The 21,971-nt window shown below is 36.5% G+C and overlaps 1 protein-coding gene across 4 annotated transcripts in view; it reads right to left on the reverse strand.

Annotated features, from left to right (window-relative positions):
* Positions 1-1,919: 1,919 nt before the first annotated feature.
* The window catches only part of DCC (DCC netrin 1 receptor), a 1,201,717-nt gene continuing 1,181,665 nt past the window's right edge, over positions 1,920-21,971 (reverse strand). For 3 of the 4 annotated variants that reach the window (XM_074383427.1, XM_074383426.1, XM_074383425.1), the window contains exons 28-29: positions 11,181-11,323; positions 2,687-7,265 (exon numbers count right to left, since the gene is read on the reverse strand). In XM_074383427.1, coding sequence (XP_074239528.1) covers positions 7,176-7,265; positions 11,181-11,323 — 233 coding nt within the window. In that variant the 3' untranslated portion in view covers positions 2,687-7,175. Of the gene's footprint in view, positions 7,266-11,180; positions 11,324-21,971 lie in introns of all 4 variants that reach the window. The other variant, XM_003926060.3, reaches the window with a different exon arrangement.

The following is a 21,971-nucleotide window of genomic DNA, read 5'->3' on the forward strand; positions in this document are numbered from 1 at the left end:
TCTGAAAAGACTCTGGGAAAAATTATTTCTGTTATTTATTTCAAGAAATCTTTTGAACTGCTAATGAGAACATTCCAATTATCTCAGGAATAATTGCCTAACTATTGCACCAAATTATGAATTTCTAAAGTTAAGGAGATGAGAGTGATTAGCTACAAAATAAAGAAAATAATACAACAATATGAAAATAAGAAATTGGAATATAAGAAATAGATTAAGCTTAGAGTTAGGTAAATAAAAGCTAAGATATAATTTAGACTTCTGTAAATAGAAAGTAGAATAATTTTTTTTAAGGTCCAGGATTCAATAATTATGACAATACCTGTAAAGTTGCCTCTAACACAGCATATCCCAATTTCTTATTAAAATATCAATGGATTCAGAAAAAATGTATCAGAAAAGAAGGAGGAGGAGGAGGAGGAAAAGAAGAAATTATTATTAATACATAGGCCTGAAAAGCAAGCCTTCCCACACAATTCAGAAATGTTATTTGTTTCCCCATCAGGCCAATGAAACTTTAAGAAAAGCACAACGGATCAGCCATCCGTGCTATATTGCCAGTGATCTTTTGCCAGATGAATTCTTAGTTCAGAGGCACAAAGTTCAGATGAACTCCAAATCTAGGCGGGTATTCTGGCTGCCTCAAAAACGTCAGGCATTCAGTAATTATTTCTTTCTTTCTCTACTCTCTCTCTCTGCATTTATTGGTTATTATAAACTGTCAGAACAGAACTAAGCAGAAGTAGTAAGAAGTGAACAATCATCCTGGGTTCATTTTTCATCTTTTCAACCTTGTAGGTAGAGAAAGAGAAAGGAAGAAATCTGGCATTTATGAATTCTTGAGATTTGCTGCTTCTAAAATAATTCATTGGTGAATCAGAAAGCCAGGGAGAGGAAAGGAAAGACCTTAAGTTCCGCGGAATTATACTAGATGAAAGCCAGTGAGATACTGGAAACGTTCTGGGATCTGTGTGTCAGTGGCTATCGGACTGTGAATCAGAAGTCACAGAACATAGGGGTGGTAAAATGGGCCAAGGGGAATCCAGTTGCACAGGGGCTTGGCACTCATTGATCTGAATACAGTTTCCTTCATTTGAGAGTAAATGAATAGATTAAAACACTTCAAAGTGAAGGAAACATAATAGGCTAAGGTAATGAGTCATAGTAGGCTTAGAGAACAATTATTTTACAAAACCAGGAGATTCTTTCATAGAAAACTATTTGGAGTTTTTTATACTTATTTATCTGCTATTCGACAGGTCTGATCATGCAGGCAAAGATAAGTTCTAGCAGTCTCGGGAAACTCTCCAATAAAGAGACATAGTCATTGACTGGGGTAAAAGCACACGAGGAGTGTGTATGAAAATGGCATAAGAATGCAAGGGGATGAGGCAGAGAATTGATAGCTCCTACCACAGCTTTTAAGCAAAGGTAGTATTTATGCTATGGTTTGGATATCTGACCCCTCCAGATCTCATGGTGAAATCTGATCCCCAGTGTTGAAAGAGGGGCCTAATGGGAAGGTTTGAGTCACGGAGGTAGATTCCTCCTGAATGATGTGGTGCAGTGCACATGATAATGAGTTATTTCTTAGTCTATTAGTTCCCAAGGGAACTCATTGCTTAAAGGAGTCTGGCCTCCCACTTCTCTCTCTTGCTGCTTCTCTTGCCATATGATCTCTGCACATGTGGATTTCTGTCATTAAGTGAAAGCAGACTGAGGCCTCACCAGGAGCAGATGCTGGCACCACTCTTTTGTAGGGTCTGCAGAACCATGAGCTAATTAAACCTCTTCTCTTTATTTAATTAATCAAGTCAGGTATTCCTTTACAGTCATACCAACAGAGGAAGAGAATGAATCCTAAGGATACAGATAGGCAAGGTTATGGTTGTGTGTGCAGTACAGCATTGACTATAAATAACACGAAGAAAAAACTTTGTATCAAAACTTTATTTATTAAACAAAAAATGCACCATTGGAATAACATTTCTATAAAAAATGAATATGAGACTGTTCTACAGTGATTACAAAACCCCCTTTTCCTTGTGTAGTAGTATACAAGATCGTGTGTAGAAACAGTCATTGTTTTAAACTGTAAGCAAGTTTCCTTTCTCGTAGAACAAGATTTACACTTAAATATTGCAAACACTAGTCTAATTTGGTTAACAATGCTAGAATCTGACAATTTAAAGAAATTTTTTGTAGGTTCAAAATACCTTTTTGTAAAAAAAAGGTGTTTTGTAACAACAAAAGATTTCTTTTCTCACTAAGGCTAGTTAAAGCTGTAGTATACCCATTTCTACCAAATAAACTTATCACTAGCACACTAACAATCTGTTTGAGTTGCAAAGCCCTTTGAATGAGTAGCACTGATCGCAAAATGCTTTCAGCATTATTTCTGGTTTGGTGTTATCTTTGAATTACCCTAGAAAGGGAGAAGGTGGAGATGATGGAACTTCAGTGAAGGCTTTGCCTGGACTGGACATCTCTTCATACTCAGCAATGGACAATTCATTTCCAAAGCGGTCCCTCTGAGATATGGAACACTGCAGCTTTAACAGCCATATCTAGATCCCAACCAGATCTCCCTTTTTATCATAAATTATCCAAAAAGAAGCCACTCTAAATAATAAATTAAATATTACTTATAAAAAGTACGCCCCATACCCACCCACCCTTCCCCCAAACAAGCTGACAATTCACAAAGTTCAGAATTGTCAGATTTACCCTACAATAATAAAAAACAGCATTTCTCCTCCTCTCCAACATTCCTTTCTTGCATCTAAAAATACACGTTCAGCATACAGTGAGATCCCTTGGCCCATGTCTCTGTGTTTTTTGACATCTTGTAGAGTTTTGCTCTTGCTCTTCTACCAACAAAAATCATAGAATGACAATGTACAAAGGCTCTCTATTGAGCGCAAGAGAAAAAAGTCCTTCAGAGAGTGCAACTGGAAGTCTGCCACTTGAACACTATGCAGTAGTAGCAATGAAGAGTCCAGATCGGTAGCAATATTCATTTGCTGATATGGATGTGGTATTTTGCCTGCTATATAACCTCACTGACCAGGGAATAGGCTTTTTTTTTTCCCCCAAATAAATGCTTTTGGCAACAGGTATTTAGTTAGCAAGATACATTGAGGCATGGGTACATATATTTTTCATTGGAATGGAATAGCATACAAAACACCTATCCTTGATTTTCCAAAGGATCCAATTTAATTTAAAACACGGGACTCAAATGAAAAGCTTTTCTGTACAATACTAAAGTGATTTCTGAAAGTCACCAGAGAAATGCAAATCATGAGTAAAATGTTGCTTTGAATGTGATTTACAAAAGGAGAGAGAGTGTAGACGTGAGTGTATGATTGCTTTTGCATCTCCGGAAGGTTGTGGGCTCTTTATCGTATTTAGATATGAGCAGCTGGGACAGTAACCTCTGGCCTGTGGTTGCATGGAGTGAGCTGAGTGAAAGGGAAAGTAACCCTGCTCTGCATCTATTTTAAAGTTCAGATGATTTTGTTTTCTTTGAACACACCTGAAACTAGACAATTTTTCATTTTTCCTTCTTTCATTTACTAGAAAAGGACATTTCAAAACCATAAGAATTCTGGGAAATAATTTTATCTAAAATGGTAAGATGTTATCTTCAGGGATAACCTTGTGTTGTCATTACAGTCCAGCTCCCATATCCGAGACACCATATTACGTTTGGAGACAACTATAAGATAATTATTTAAACAAGGTCAGTGGAAGTACCCAAAGGGTGGATGAGTATCAGCAATCATCTTCAAGCACAGACACCAAGAGCTTCCAGAAATATCTGTACTTAAGAGATTCTTTATTGGAAAAGCCAATGAGTACCCAACTTTTTAGTTTCTGAACATCGTCTGGAACATCACACCAATGTTGGATGTCTCTTTTTGTGTAGCTGGAACCAAAGCAGGGGACTAAACATACACCTAATTTTGAATAATCCTTACTTTGAAGAAACTAAGAATATACTCAACAGGAATCCTTAATAAATCTCCACTTACATCACTGGCTAGGTACTTTTTTCAGATCGTTCAATTGAGTGTGCATTTTATAATACCCAAATGTAAAGTTTCATTATTTAAGTATTCTTGACACTTACAAGTTTATATTTCTGTTACTCAAAGAGGCAAGTATGACTGGTTTCTTATTGGTGATAATTCACTACAAAATAACTTTTGGCTAGAGCATCACCCAAATATTCTTTATACATTTGAACTATCTAATTTTTGTCAATTTAACAAAGAAATTTCTGCAGAGGAAAGAAAACAGCTTTCTTATTAGGGTGAAATACAAAGAAAAATACTATTTTTTTTTTGAGAAAAGGATCGTGCCTGACATTTCAGCACAATACAAAGCAGGCCTGAGAATGCTCTGCCAAGTATGATTTTCTTCCTTTTCAAGGAGAGATAAGTTCTGGTGGCAGAGCTGCTGGCTAGCTGTCAGGTATTACCCAATAGGAATCGGAGAGATTTATGAGCTTAAAGAGTCCTGCATACCATGAACTAGACTTCGCAGGAGGAAATCGGAGGCTAGCTCACAGTATTCACAGGTTTCTTCTTGTCAAGAGATTAGGAGACTGGGAAATTAATAAGTTCCCTGAAAACGTGGGCAGGCAATTGCACACATATATGAATCATTTGAGGGTGAAAGGAACAGAGTTATACAAAAGTTGTGGTGAAGTCATTGTATATTAATACTACCAGGTAAATGATACTAGAGTTTTTGAGAATGTTTAAATTGATTCTGTTATCGATTCAATGCATGGTGCTATCAGTGGCATTGCCAGTTACTAAGATAAATCACTTTATCTTAATTTAATGAAGAAAGTTTCAAGAGCATGCAGCAGAAATACAACTTCCATTGAAGGCAAATAACATATTTTAAATGAATTTTTAAAATTTTTATTTCCTAAATAATTGTTTTTTTGACTAGAAGGATCTAAAAGTTTGTGAAAGTGATAGTTTTTTTTTAATTGTTCAACTATATTCTACAGATTGAAGGTGTGACTTAATCCCTAAAATCTGAGGTTTGCAACCTATTCCAAACTGAACACTCAAGATCACCCTCATGGGTGTTAAGTGCCAGAAGAGAATTTTCCATATTTGCTAGAATTAGAAAGGGGAGGCAATTCTTAGGGACTAGAGAATGTCGGGCTAGCCCAATGAATATTTTCATTTTTGAAGTAATGGCTTATTTCTGAATAATTCAATAATATGTTAGGAAACACTTTATTCCAGGTCAGTAGAAGGTTGTCTACCTAAATGTCCAGATGTTAAACAAAAATAATCTGTCCCATAGGATAATGTCACCTAACTCTTCAGAAAGACTTCCAGAAAATCTGAGTAAACTGAATGAGCACTCGTTGAAGGAACAAATTCGCAAATGGACCAGACTTTCTAATGAACCATTTGAACAGCCCTCTCTTTGACATCAGATTTCCTTCCTGACATAAAACTGTAAAAAAATAATCTGAATTATTACTTCTGTTACAGTGCCATTTTGCTCAAAATATTTTATTCAGGGAGATTCATATATAATTACCCACCTAATAAAAGGAGCTATTAGGTTGTAAAGATCCTATCCCTTCCATGCTCTTTTAAAATTATGACCTACTCAAGCTTGAAATCAAAGGCAGAGCTGAAAGGAATAATTCAGCTAAAACTCTCTCATTGGGTTTTCAAGTCACCTAACTGATAAATATGCAAACTAGCTCCCTCTTGGCGATTCAGCTGCATAAACAGGGATTAACTCCAAATGCAGCTGAAAATTCAGAAACTAAAAGGTTGCACACAAAATGTTCTTAATTTTAGCTAGTTCCAAGCTGTAGACAAACATGGCAATAGGAGCTTAAAACTATAGTCCACAGTTTAAGATGCTGCTTTGAAAAGTATCCGCTGGATTTATGAAGTGCCAGAAGTGTCAGGTGGCACCTACCCCTGTGCTTCCCCCTGACTCTGACACAGGTGTGGTGTGAAAAGTTCCCTTAACAACAGAGTCTAGTGGCCAATGCTTACCAACACTGACCCTGCAGTCAGACTTGGCATTCTTCAAAAGGAGGTACTGTTAGGAGCTACCTTTTATATACCTTCCCTTCCTTGGGGCCTGCTCTCAGGGAGTCTGCCATTTCTACAGGAGAAGAAGACAGGTGACATTGGCCAGTGCACCATATGACATGTGCAGCTGGCTATTTCACCCAATGCTAGTTGACAAGGAGAACTCAGGAAAGGATGGGGTGAAGGCTTGGGGGCAATCTTCTCATCAAACTCCTAAGGAAGATGGCCTTGGTGAAGCTTTGAAATTGCATCACAGTGTGGTATGGCACAAAAGCCACCCAAATTGAAAAGTGTCCTATTACAAGCTTAATCATATCATTACTATGTGTCTGAGAAGATTGCATATTATATCCTCTTTCCAGAAATGTACTGCTGCTGGCAGAATACCACTAGTTGTAGATTTTTATGTTCCTGGACTCCAGGCATAAATGTTAACCAAGGGTGGATTTACAAATACTAGCCAAAATGAGTGAATTTTATAGCCACTCACTAATATCCACCACTTGTGCAAGATGAATGACTGAGTTACAAACATAAGCATTCTCTGCCTTTTGTTTACTATTTACTTTTTGTGCTGTAAGGAAAACATCCAATCCTTTGGTGCTATGGCATGAGAGATTCCCGTGGGTGCTTTGTATGTTAAAAAGTTGAAAATAAAATAGCTCACACTGGTTTGCCATGGTATGGTACAGGCTTAAATAATGCACTTGCATTTTGTAAGACTAGACCTACACATTAAACAACAGGCCTTGACAAAGGAAAACATAGGCATTAGTTATGACAGTGTGGTCACTGCAGTGGCAAAGGCCCAGGACTATTCTAGCAGCTTAAATTTTGACATTGCAGTGAAAATGCATCTTTGCTTTTGTTTAGGGACCTCATAGTCATCATTTGAAAATTCCTGATGCCTATGAAAGAAGGAAAGCTTATTCCTTCTGAACTGCTTCAGGATCTTCCTTAACTGAGTGGTCCTGATGGGTGACCTGTACACTAGTTAGAGTTCTTGGACACAGGTGTGCTGTTTATGGGTAATTGGTAGGCTGCAAAGTTCCCGGAAAATTCTCCTCATCTGTTCAGAAATACATGTTAAAAGGCTGAGCCTGTGATGGCATTAAGCTGCTTCATGAGTCCTTCCAAACTTGCCATTTGTTCACTCAGATCATCCTGTTCATACACCTACAAAGAGAATGACAGCCAAGAGTTAGTACCAAATATTGATCCATTTCTTTGCTGAAGGCTGGGACCACAGCTATTTGGGGCCCTCAGTATTTTCAAGTCTGAGCTAGGGGCCCATAGCCAGGGCTGTCCTAGGAATATATTCATTGAATGGAGATGCTGGTAATTAAAAAGTAGGTAATAAGAGATTGCATATTGTTTCAGCCATTCCATCTCCATCTGGGACAAGGAAGATGTTTCAGAGTCAAAAAGATTGGATTTCAAATCAAATTCTCCCAATTACTAGCTCTGTGGTCTAAGACAAGTGAGTGCACCTCTCTGATACAGTTTTCTTCATCTACAAAATGATAATGACATCTATCTCATAGGCTCTTCTGAGCCTCCTGAGACATGTTTAGAGCCCATGATGGGGTCTGACATATGGTGGATATTCAATACATTAGCTCAGTAGGTTACCCATCAAGATATGAACAGATTATTTGTTCTCTTTATCATGACACAGATAGATTTTTTGTATGTGAGAACTCAAGGAGCCTTGCCTTGACCAATGAAACACCTGGGGATTATGACTTTAGTTTGTGTGTGGAAACAAAATTCATGCCCCAAACCAGAGTCAGTTGTCTTTGGCACAATTTGAATGGTGGATGAAAGAAGAGGTTGAACTGCAGAATGCCTGGTGAACTGTGACTAACTCACTCTGTCAACTCACTCACTCTAAGTTGCTATTACCATGTCAAGTAATAAGATTATTAGTTATCACAAATACCAGGTCACTAGGCTTAGGATTCTGTTTCAGAAGGTATGGGAAGGACCTAGAAATCCTTATTACCAGAAAAATTCCTAGGTAGTTTTGAGAGTTAGCCAGATGGGGAAACAAAATGTGACACTGATTTGAATCCCAGTCCTTTTATATACTTGCACTTTTTTTTTTTTTTTTTTTTGAGTCAGTCTCTCCTTACTTGTGAAATGAGAATAGCAAGCTTGCCTTTTGAGTAATTAGGAGGATTCAACAAGTCAGTGCTGCCCCGTGGTAAGTGTTCAATAAATGTTAGTTTTCTTTTTTTCCTTTCTTTAACATATTTGTTTTGACTTAGACAGATGCTCTATTATTCTTGGCTAGTGCATTCCATTGATTAAATGATTGGACCAATGAGGCCTGAGTCATGATTTCTAGCTCTGCGTAGGCCAAGACACATTCCTTAGTACCACAGTCAGAGAGGTACATGTAGTCTTGCCAAATAAATGCCCTTGATCTCAAGAGAGTGTTGATAGAATTTGCATGGGTCACGGGTAGGGACAAAGCTACTCCTACCACCGAAAAAACAGCTCAAAATGTATGGTATTAATGTATCAGTTTCCTATAGAAACACTATTGGCATACACTACCCAATCTTCAGGGCTTAATAGGGGACTGAAAAGCTTCCAATCTGGCAAAAAGTCTCTTTACATATATTTGAGATAAGTTGAAGTAAGGGGATTATTAGGTAATTCATTTTCAAAAATGTTGTTTTCATTGGTTCTTCTCAAACTGTCTAGATTTCACTGTACAATACAGCAACCACTAGCCCCATGTAACTATTATATTCTTAAAATGTGCCTAGTCTAGGTTGGGTGTGAAATGTGTTTTACATGGAAAAATACGCACCAATTTCGAAATAGTGTAAATGAACGTAAGATATCTTATTGACAATTGTAAATACTTGTGGCATGTTGAGATGAAAATATATTGGAAATATTGGGTTAGATAAAAGGTATTAACTTGACCTATTTATTTTTACATCTTTTAATGTGGCTCCTAGTCAATTTAAAATCACACATTATATTTTCATAGGCAAGTGCTCATCTAGAATATTTGCCCTGTTTCTGTATTTCCTTCACTATGTGTTTCTTACTGCTTCTAATACTATACCTTTGGCCGTCACTCTTTAGAGTCAATCTGTAATGTAAAAATAGGCCTGTCTGACATGATTCCTTATGAGATGAGACATTTCATGTAAATTTAGGAGTTTGATTTTATTTGAAATGTGGCCACAAACCTTGAGACTAAACAGATACTGAAGTAAACAGCTATATTCCAACAGAAGTGCATTAGATTCTTATAAATTAGAATCTTTGAAAAGTATTGTTAAGTATTTATTACTCATCTGCCAAAACATTCCCAGACACATACACATATTAAGCTTCCTTGGTCTCTGTGTAGTTAAAATATTTTATTGTTTGTAGTACTGAAAGAGAATAACTCCAGAAAAATGTATTGTTTTCTTCATTCAAATGAAATTATCCTTTGTTTTTAACAACAACCAGATATCAAAAAAAAAGTATAATTTTTATTTAAAAAACTGGTAGTTGCATTGCACAGAGGACTGATTAAATGTGACCTACTTATTCCTTGATATTGTTAAAAATTCCTTTTTCAATATATTATTTGCAAATTTTGCAGAAGACTTCATCAATGCATGAAGAAAACACAAGCTAGTTGGGAGGGTGGCAGATCATTCTCATTTCACAATACATGCTTGAAAAAGATTCAAATGTAATAACAAAATAGAATTTTAATCTGCTCTTTTCATCTTTTTTTCTCTTCTAGTGGCCTGATTTTTCAAGGTTTCTGATATGTTAATTCTTTAGGCTTCTTTTAAATGTTTTCTCTTGAATTATATTCAGAAACAACTAAAGCATACTATAAATAGTGCCTTTAGGTGACATCTTTTTCAATCTCCTTTATAGTGTATTTTTGGGATAAACGTTTTTTCTCTTAAAATTCTGATTTTTTTTCTTTTCTCCATTGATGTTCCTTCTCAGTTTTCTAACTGGAACCCTTTTTAGCTTATGTCCTTAGTAAAACTTTTTCTGTCATTAAATAATTAAACTTTCCCCTCTTATTTTCTAAATATGTCATTTCCTTTTTGTATTTCTTAAACTTCAGCTTTTTTTTTATTTTGTACTTTCTTCTTTGCAATCCTATATTTCTAGGCTATTGTATGATTTCAATAGTAGGATGTATAAAAACTTCATAAAAGCCCCTATAACAGAGCTTTTTGTCACTATATTTTTAAATTTTAAAGAATAACTGTGTAAGTTGTTGTAGTAATATGCACCTGTAGTCCTAGCTACTTGGGAAGCTGAGGCAGGAAAACTGCTTGAGCTAAGGAGTTCAGGGCTGTAGTGCATTATGATTGTGTCTGTGAACAGCCACTGCACTCCAGCCTGGGCCACACAGTAAGATGCTGTCTCTAAAAAAAAAAAAAAAGAAATAAGAAGAGTTATATTATTCATTTCCAAGAATGCCAAGGTATGATATATGAGAAAATACACACACACACACACACACACACACACACACACATACATATATATATACACACACACACACACATATACATATATATGTATGTATATATTTCCTAATAAATCATACCTATGAGGAAATACCTTGGCATTCTTGGAAATATATATATATATTCTTGGAAATAAATACATACATATATACACACACACATATAAATATATGTTTGTTCTTCTGTTTTCCTGTACTTAAATATGAAGAGGAAATATATACATATATATACACCACATATATATATATATACACACATGTACATACACATATCCATGTGTATATGTATATATCACGTACATATATGGATGTAAACCCATACATGCTGCAGCTATCTGGTCGTATTTCTCAGACTGTCATTAAGAGTCAACTTTTTTACATTACTAAGTCCCTGACATAATTTTTTTCACAGCTTTTATTTCATCTTCATATTTAAGCACAGGAAAACAAAAGAACAAACAACAGTAAGAACAACAATGTCCTGGGGTGAACGAATAATACTCCTTGGTTTAGATCCTATTGCACAGCGCCAGTCGATCCTTCCCTTGACGAAGCATGAATTTTAAAGATGCCCTTACATTGGCTGAATCCTCTGTTGGTTTGTGGCTCTCCTCAGACACTTCAGGGGCTGTTGGCACAGACACAGGAAGCAAAGGGGACCTTGCTTTTCCAGCCAACCCAAGGGAGGCTGTTTTCACATGGGTCTTAGGAAGAGTGGGCCCTGAAATAGAAAACACAGAGTGATGAAAGGAACGTAGAAAACATTCTGCAGAACGCTTTCTCAAGTATATATGCCATATCCAGTGGATTGGCATTGATTTGAGGTTATTGCTCATTCCGTTGTGTAAAGATGAATTCCGACACCATGAGTGAGGTCATTTTGTATCTCCTAAATGGAAGACAAATTCTGATTATGCTTCTCCAGATGCAGCTCCACTAGCCATATGTAATTGCAAGTAAATTCCAATTCACGCTGTGAAAAGTTGCTTGAGAGCTCTGGACTGTTCATCACACCCTATAAAGTGTCAGGCAAGCTTATTTGGTGCCAGTCTCGGCTTAGGGCCAGAAAGCCCTGTTCCAAACCATCTAAATAAGCCCTAAGTTGTCTAGCAGAACCAAAGAAGATTTGTGGGGTTAGAAGAGATGGTTGCTCTGGTCTACAAGTCAGCATTAGATGTTAGAATAAAATAAAGTCCATCATGGCTAACCAGATAGACTGTCATTCTTGATTCTATTTGGGGACAAAAAAAGATATAATTCTGCTCTAATCTTTATAGCTTTTGTCAATAAAAGACATTCTATTGCTCACGAAAATCATTCGAGGCACTGCTGAGTATCTAATAGATGATATTTCTGCCTACTATAAAGAAGCACTGCCTTTTTGGGGGAAACTGAAATTTGCCTTATAATCCTGCTTAGCTTGTAATACTAATACGATTTTGTCCCTATAGCCTAAAATAAAACTTTATAAAGGCTTTTTTTTATAATCAGCTAGTACATCTCCCATAACTAAGGGGTTTTGTCATTCTTAGCATTGTAATCAAGAGTTCAACAGAAAAGGTATTGGAGAAAACCATGAAAAGGCAGTGGCCTGAGTTTTCTTCTGTCATGAGACATGTCATTTTAGTCCTAATGGTTAAAATGTGGTCCTATATTTTGCTAAGAAAAAGTTGTTTGGGCTACACTTTGGAAAACAGAATTCTAGTTAATAAAGCTCAGAGGTTACTCCACAATCAGTTACATAAATAGGAGTCATCTGTTTATTGGGAAGGAAACAATGAAAATAATAAATAAATCTAATAAATCAGCAATCTGCCAGGTGCTGGTCACTAGAAATGATAAATCCTGACATAAGCATCTTTTTCCTTACCATGACCTAACATGAAATTTCTTCGTATTTATACTTTTTCACTCTTAAATTTTAGTGATCAAGTCTGTAATTCAAGTGATTTTATGATAAGAGGGTGATATTCTCTTCATGGTACCTCAGACTAAAAGTGAAATGAAACGTGAATTGTTTCCTTAAGAGTGGAAATAATATTTACTGAGTGCCTACAAAAGAATATCTATGCCAAGCATTTTAATTTCACTTGGGGCAAAATAACATGCTGAGGGAGAATTGGGGATTTATAGTAAGTCTAGTGTGCATTCATATCTGTGCAATTTCTTGTCAACTAAACCTGTCTTGGCCTGTTTTTCATCTGTAGAATAGGAAAGATACTAGTAATTTGTTAGGATTAAATGAGATTATATATTTAAAGTGGCTGACACCTAGTAACTTGTTCAAAGAGAGTTAACTATTCACTCTGTGAACAGTTGCCTGGGAGCTCTGGATTGTGAGGGACAGTCCAGAGCCTATGAAATGTCAGGAAAGCTTATTTGGTGCCAATAATAGTTACCAAAAGAGGGCTTTTTAAAATATTAATCATTACATATTGTTATTATATATTAATATTTTCCAAACAATCCTGCTAAGTATTCTTATTCTTGGTTCACATATGGAGGTGCCAAAATGAAGAAAAAATAAGTAACTTGCCTAAGTTCTCACATTTAGAAATGGGCAGGCAGTATAAGAGTTTGCACCAACATCTGTCCAACTCCATGAAGCAAATGAAGGTTGATCACTAGCTTGTTGACCTAGCCCATCCAATTTACATGGGTTTTTTGAGGAAGCAATATCAATGAACATAAAATCTAGTTCAAGGACTATGAATCTGGGGGTAAAGACTACTTTTTATATCATTGTTTCTCATAACTGACTTGTAATTTAAAGGGAAAAGCAAAACTTGAATCAACTCCAGCACTGTTTTTTAAATACATACAAACATAATACTTGCTGTAAGCATCTTACCTTATAGTTCTTACGCCATGCTATAAAACAAAAACACACTTAAACAGAAAGGGCCTATAAAAATAGTATAATTTGGATTATAATCATTAATTTAATATGATAAATTAGATTGTTGGGCTAAAACAAAATTGCCATATGAATTTGATACTGTTGCTATGTCACGATCATTTTGGGTTTGTCATATATGGCCAGTGTTCATTATGAACATTTTCTAACTCAACAATACGCAAGATCTCATTCATACAGGGATTGTAATGTCAGTTGATCTTCACTGGATGTGAATGGTTTACCTCTAATCCCCCACATACCAGGTTTTTTGTTTGTTTTGTTTTGTTTGTTTGTTTGTTTGTTTTAAGCTTCTGCTGACTATAACCATGGTGTTCCTAATGCCATCTTAATTGTAAACCCAAATAGAAAAGCAGGCCCTAAAAACCTTGGCAGGGTGATTCTATCAAATGGTCTTCCAGATACCCCAGCATGTGAAATTCATGTTGGTATTTTAGATTATTATTTAAGTGAAGGCATAAAATTTAAAAAAGAATTCACAAAGTTTAAACACTTAAAAAAGAGGCATAAACCTTGAGAAAATATCTACCAACCATGTATTTTGAATTGTTTTGCCTGAATTAAGTTTGTATATACTTCAAGAAAGCTTTCAACATTCTGATTAAACCTGAATTCATAGTTTTATTGTCACAAAAACTATTCCTCTTAGCATCTTCCAGGAGCTGGCTCTTATCTTCTCCTATGTTTAACAGAGCAGCTACATTTTAGAAACGAACATTTGTCTCTACATATTTTTTTGCACATATCTTTTACTTATTTTTGTCTTAGACTCCCTTGATCCATAAAACCTATTATGTTACTTAAAATTTTTCATTTTACAAACATGTTTAAGAACCTCAGCTACTTCTGAAAATTTAAAATTTCGTATGTAACCAAACACAGGCAATGGATGTTTAACACATTCTGAAAATCAATTCACTGTAACATAGTTATCCTCAAGAAAAAGTCAAAGGCATTGGTATAGCTTATTAGGTAGAAAATTCAAGTAAGGGCCAGTTCCTCTTCTGTCCTAAGAAACATAAAAGTAAATATTCTTTTAGAATATACCAGACTGTTGTCTATAATTCCATAACGTGTACCTCATCACAATTTTTTAGTCAGTTTTACATGCAGAGAAATGAATTCCTAGGCATAGCCTATGGTTATCACAAAGGAAATGTGTTCTTATGGTGTATTTTCTTCCCAGGATTCCAAACACGTAGGTGTATTGCACTATGTGTATCATACTGTATCATCCACACTCCTACTATTACAATAGGGCACGGACATACCTGAAGAGTGCCATCACTCAAACTCACCAGAAAGTTCATTATAATAATTGATTTTCTCTAGTGCCCAGGCAAAAGTTATACATTCAAAATGTATGAGTGTTGAACAAATGTACAAGACATGGTGAGCCTCACAGAAGGAATCAAAGACACTGTCCCAGCTCAAAGACCACACAGAGTGTTTAAACCTCAGATGACTGCCTTTTCTCAAGTAATAATTCATAGAATTACAGAAATTTAGAATGCTGGAACCTCAAGGGCCCTTGGAGCTCATCAAATGACCTTCCTTTTATTTTTTGGAAGAGAATACTGCGGTCCCTGGAGATCAAGCGATCAAGGTAGAATTAATTTTATAAAATTCTAGTAGAGGGAAAGAATTTGAACTATCTCCCAGAGTTCATTGTCAGCAAGATTTGACTGGGATACTCTATGGCCTTAAATATTTTTCTTTCCTTTTCCTGTAAGGGCAATTAAATAAAAGAATATAAGGGAAATTTCCCAGGAGAGATTTATTAACAGCCAATAAAGCAACTGTGGTCTCAAAATTGCCCTTTAGTTAAGGAGAATAAATGTTTTAAAAGTAAGATTTCCACAAAAACATCCTTTGTTCAAAGGCAGACACCATGTTCGTGGTTGTGCATAACTCCATCCTTTCACGATGTATTTGTGTAGATTCCACGTTCCATATTTCAAGCCTGTGCGCTGGTGAAACCTGGGTCCTTATAAGCTCACCAAGCAGTGCTTTTTCCTTTACTTAAGTGCTTGTAGCTCACCAAGCATAAATAGCTTCTTTCTTGATTTTCTGGTCTGCATCCCTGTTCTTTTGTGGGGCTGTGAGACATGGCTTTAATCTTTCACCTGTGCCTAAGACCTGATCAGTCACCTTCTCATGTATCTAAATTCTCAATCCATCTTCTACACCATTTAAACCAAGTCATCAGTTTTCTATAAAATAATCAGTCTCCTGGTTTGGACTATGTTCAAATGAGAAACAGTGTGGTCATCAGGCGTTTGGATGAGTGAGTGAGGCCTGGGGCCTGGTCAAATCCAAACAGGATGCTGAACACCATATTGCAGCCTCTCACTTGCTGATGGACTGCTACTGTTGAGAAACCTTTTGTCCTTAATCCTGATCTGTTCCTCCATATTAAACCTTCCTAGATTTCAATTACTTTGATATTGAAATGAGTTATTGCCACATTTCCTGGGAGACTAACTGGTTTTTTCTACACTGCTTGCAGAAGCCAGGTTAAAAGCCAACTTTGTTTAGGCATCCCTGGCCTCCCCATTCTTGGTTACTCCTTCTTGATAAAGGACTGCCTTGAGGCATGAGAGCCTTTGGTGTGCCTGGCAGTGTTTTGACTCTCTGGAAGACAGCCACCATCCTACCCAAGAACGAATGGAAATTACTGCAATTAGAAAACAAAACAAAACAGAAAACATATTACTTTGGGATATCAAAGTGCTGTTTTTTAATGTCAAGTAATGATCGATTTTTTGATGACTTTTCTATGTTGGTAGATCTAGATTGTAGGTACAGGGAAAGCTTCATATTTATTCACTTTGGAGAACACCACTTAACATTGATAATTGGCCTAAACATGAACACTTTTCATAAATTTTTTGTGAGCTCTATCAGAAATGTGTATCAAAGTAAAATAAAAGAGAAAAATTAAAAGAATCTCTTCCATGGCTCCTAGCTGTTAATTTAATATAATTTTAACCTTGGAGTCAGGATCCTTTGGGATCTCTTCCAAATATGAAAAGTGATTTCCAAAATGTGGTAAGAAAAACCCACTTCATTTTGGGAGAGGGAGGTGCTCAAGCCTGAGTGGGAGCTAGTGAGAAGAGGATCAGTACTGGGGCTCTGGGAAATTGGAATAATCTCTCTTCATTTTGCAGACAGGCCTTGAGAGACGAAAGGTTCTCACCCTGAAGTCTAAGCTGATCTATAGTATTATTATTTTTTTCCATGACGGTAAACTCTGTGTGATCTATACAATAAATTCAAAGTACTGAATGAGTGCTCAAACAAATATCCAAATATTGAAGAAGCATTCTAGCCTAGGAACTAGGACCTAGTTTTGTGACCTTTGTTCAGTGGTCTAATTTCTTTGGATTTGGGGGTCTTTATAAATGTAAAAAATTTAATATTTAAGTTATTAGCTATGAAAATTTCACCAGGAAGGATAATATAGCTATTCTACCTGTACTTAATTTTACGTTTGGACTTGCCTCTCCTTAAGACTTAGGAAGAATAGTTGATCAATTGAATCCAAAGGAATCTCCAACAAGTTAAAGCTTAATTCAAATTGCAATAATTGAGTTTTAAACCAGTGCTTTGTAAAAAATAAATGTTGTATCATTTTTTTCCTTAAAATTATTATTGAAAAGCTATACCAACAATTAAGGTTTTATTGCTTTTGTATTTCAAACAGATATTCTAACTAAAGATAAGTGGTATTATGTTCTAAGTTTAAATGATCCATGGCTAATTGAAAAATATAAATTTACGAATGCTCAATCTGGAGCCACTGCAGAATTTCCCCTACCCAGGGTGCATGTTGGAGAAGTTTCAGGCGACCCTCTGTGGAACGCTGGCTGTTGATGTGCTAAATAAATGCTCTTACACTGATATACAACTAATTAAGTGAGCATCGCTTTGGTTTTAATGTTATCTCCTCAGCACGACCCACTAAGAGGGGTAAATAAAAATGAGCTTGAGTTCTGAGATGGGCTAGCAGTGTACATCAGGTGCAGATGAGCAGTCTCAGCAGGAATTTACTGTTTTAAGCTTCATTTTCGCAGTATAGTTATTAAACATTTCATTTACTCATTAGGTACATAATATATGACTGCCAGGTGCAGACTCCTGCTAGCATCTCTCTTCAAAGGTTTTCCCTTATAAAATGATTTTCTTTTTCTTTTCTTTTCTTTTCTTTTTTTTTTTTTTCGGTGAGAAACATTAGGATGCAGCTGAAACGGACTGAAAAAACCTCATCGGGGTCAGATCAGAGGCCAATACATAGCATAGTTTCGATTTCACTATTAACTCACATCTTCTCCCACTTTTTCCTATTTCCTATTTCATTTTCCATTCTTTTACACTTAAGTATAAAGTTAAAAAGAATGGTTTTGAAGAAGCCTGATTTCTCATCTCTACTTTGTCTCTGGTCCATTCAGGGATGTCAGACAGAATGAAATGTCCTCTCTCTGTCTAGTTTCCATGTGAACAAGAATATTATTCTTAAATATATTTATTATTAAGTAACTGGTCTGTGCTCATGTTATCTTGGGGTGGATATAGAAGTGTCACATAATAATTTACACTTCTGACAGGCAAGCAGCTTTTGAGACTATGAGATAAATAAGAAATATGTATGGGGAACTTCGTATAATACTCTACCTTTTGATCTTCAAAAAATGAACAAAAAGAGAGTAGCTGCATTTACTTAGACACAATAGCCTCAGGCATCCTCATAAGTCATCGAATTTCAAACCATAAATTTTGCATCAATCTTAAGGCATTTTAGTCTACGATGTCAATTGTACTTTAAGGGTGATAAACATCTCTAAATACCACTTCTGGGAAGAGAAACTTTGTGTTCTTCTCCAAACCTTCTTATTTCTCCTTAAAAATAAGAGAAACAGCCTATTTGCCTACTGGGGACATGCTGATAAGGTATCCTGTTCCCCTCCCTGCTCCTTTCTCCTTCTCCCATTGTAAGACAGGGCTACTCTGTTACAAGTATCCTGGCTTTCATTGGGCCACCTGTCTGTGAGAAGTGAGGGGAGAGGATTAATGTACTAATCTTCACTACTCACATTTTTAAACCTGCTTGGGTTTGACATTGTGCACTGACATTGAAGACCTTCTATCCTTAAACTTCACAAGGGTTGCATTTGTTAAGCAAACAAGGCAAGGCCTGACTCCAGGAGTCCCAGCCACTTCGATATTGTCTGTTCCAGTTTACAGCTAGCGAGCCCCATAGTCTTACAGTCAGGGCGGGAGGAAGAGGTCTTCTACCTACTGCTACCATTTTCCAAAAGGCTATAATTCTCTAGAATCCTTGATTCCCATTTCGTTATAGATACCTTGTCACTATGATCTTTATAAATTGCAATCTAGAGAGAGAAAGGTTAAAATTTAGTACCCTCTGTCCCACCTACAGGTACCTAAACTACAATAAAACACATTTTCCTGTATTTTCTTATGTGTTATTTTTAAAAAAATTTATTTATTATACTTTAAGTTCTGGGGTACATGTGCAGAACGTGTAGGTTTGTTACACAGGTACACACATGCCATGGTGGTTTGCTGCATCCATCACCCCATCATCTACATTAGGTATTTCCCCTAATGCTATCCCTCCCCAATACCCCCTCACCCTACTATCCCTACCCTAGCACCACACCCCGACAGGCCCCAGTGAGTGATGTATCCCTCCCTGTGTCCATGTGTTCTCATTGTTCAACTCCCATTTATGAGTGACAACAGGCAGTGTTTGGTTTTCTGTTCTTGTGTCAGTTGGCTGAGAATGATGGATTCCAGCTTCATCCATGTCACTGCAAAGGACATGAACTCATCCTTTTTTTGGCTGCATAGTATTCCATAATGTATATGTGCCACATTGTCTTTATCCAGTTTATTACTGATGGGCATTTGGGTTGGTTCTAAGTCTTTGCTGTGAACAGTGCCATAATAAATATACATATGCATATGTCTTTATAATAGCATGATTTATAATTCTTTTAGGTATATACCCAGTAATGGGATTGCTGGGTCAAATGGAATTTCTAGTTCTAGATCCTTGAGGAATCACCATACTGTCTTCCACAATGGGTGAACTAATTTTCACTTTCACCAACCAACAGTGTAAAAGTTTTCATAATTCTCCACATCCTCTCCAGCATCTGATATCTCTTGATTTTTTAATGATTGCCATTCTAACTGGCATGAGATGGTATCTCAATGTGGTTTTGATTTGCATTTCTCTAATGACCAGTGACGAGGAACTTTTTTTTCCCATTGGCTGCATAAATGTCTTCTTTTGAGAAGTATCTGTTCATATCCTTCGCCCGATTTTTGATGTTTTTTTTTTTTTTCTTGTAAATTTCTTTAAGTTCTTTGTAGATTCTGGATATTGGACCTTTGTCAGATGCGCAGATTGCAAAAATGTTTTCCCATTCTTTTGGTTGCCAGTTCATTCTAATGTTACTTTCTTTTGCTGTGCAGATGCTCTTTAGTTTAATTAGATCCCATTTGTCTATTTTGGCTTTTGTTGCCATTGCTTTTGGTGTTTTAGTCATGAAGTCCTTGCCCATGCCTATGTCCTGAATGGTATTTCCTAGGTTTTCTTCTAGGGTTTTTATGGTGTTAGGTCTTAGGTTTAAATCTTTAATCCATCTGGAGTTAATTTTTGTATAAGGTGTAAGGAAAAGATCCAGTTTCATCTTCCTGCATATAGCTAGCCACTTTTCCAAACATAATTTATTAAATAGGGAATCCTTTTCCCATTGATTGTTTTTGTCAGGTTTGTCAAAGTTCAGATGGTGGTAGATGTGTGACATTGTTTCTGAGGCCTCTGTTATTTTCCATTGGTCTATATCTCTGTTTGGGTACCAGTACCATGCTGTTTTGATTACTGTAGCCTTGTAGTGTAGTTTGAAGTCAGGCAGCATGATGCCTTCAGCCTTGTTTTCTTTTGCTCAGGATTGTCTGGGCTGTGCAGGATTATTTTACTTTATTTTATTTTTTCCAATTCTGTGAAGAAAGTCAATGGTAGCTTGATGGGGATAGCACTGAATTTAGAAATTGCTTTGGTCAGTATGGCCATTTTCATGATATTAATTATTCCTAACGATGAGCATGGAAGGTTTTTCCATCTGTTTGTGCTCTCTCTTATTTCCTTGAGCAGTGGTTTGCAGTTCTCCTTGAAGAGGTCCTTCATATCCCTTGTTAGTTGTATTCTTAGGTATCTTATTCTCTTTGTAGCAATTGTGAATGGAATGGAAGTTCACTCATGATTTTGCTCTCTGCTTGTTATTCGTGTATAGGAATGTTTATGATTTTTGCACATTGATTTTGTATCCTGATACTTTGCTGAAGTTGCTTATCAGTTTCAGGAGATTTTGGGCTGAGATGATGGGGTCTTCTAAATATACAATCATGTCATCTGCAAATACAGACAATTTGACTACCTCCTTTCCTCCCTAATTGAATACCTTTTCTTTCTTTTTCTTACCTATTGCCCTGGCCAGAACTTCCAATACTCTGCTGAATAGAAATGGTGAGAGAGGGTATCCTTGTCTTGTGCCAGTTTTCTTTTCTTTTTTATTCTTTCTTTCTTTTTTTTTTTTTTTTTTTTTTTGAGACAGAGTCTTGCTCTGTCACCAGGAAGCAGGCTGGAGTGCAGTGGCACAATCTTGGCTCACTGCAATCTTCACCTCCTGGGTTCAAGTAATTCTCCTGCCTCAGCCTCCTGATTAGCTGGGACTATAGGCATGCACCACCACGCCCAGCTAATTTTTGTATTTTTTAGTAGAGACAGAGTTTCACCATGTTGCCCAGGATGGTCTCAATCTCTTGACCTCGTGATCCGCCAGCCTCGGCCTCCCAAAGTGCTGGGATTACAGGCGTGAGCCACCACACCCGGCCAGTTTTCAAAGAGAATGCTTCCAGTTTTTGCCAACTCAGTATGATATTGGCTGTGGGTTTGTCTAAATAGATCTTATTATTTTGAGGTACATGCCATCGATACCTAGTTTATTGAGAATTTTTAGCATAAAGGGCTGTTAAATTTTTTCAAAGGCATTCTCTGCATCTATTGAGATAATTACGTGGTTTTTGTCTTTGGTTCTGTTTATATGATGGATTACATTTATAGATATGCATATGTTGAACCAGCCTTGTATCCCAGGGATGAAGCTGACTTGATTGTGATGGATAAAATTTTTGATCTGCTGTTGGATTTGGTTTGACATTATCTTATTGAGGATTTTTACATCAATGTTCATCATGGATATTGGCCTGAAATTTTCTTTTTTAGTTGTGTCTCTGCTGGGTTTTGGTATCAGGAGGATGTTGGTTTCATGAGTTAGAGAGGATTCCCTGTTTTTGTATTGCTTGGAATCATTTCTTAAGGAATGATATTAGCTCCTCTTTGTACCTCTGGTAGAATTCA

Source organism: Saimiri boliviensis, chromosome 13 (genome assembly GCF_048565385.1).
Source record: "Saimiri boliviensis isolate mSaiBol1 chromosome 13, mSaiBol1.pri, whole genome shotgun sequence".
NCBI classification, from domain to species: Eukaryota; Metazoa; Chordata; class Mammalia; order Primates; family Cebidae; genus Saimiri; species Saimiri boliviensis.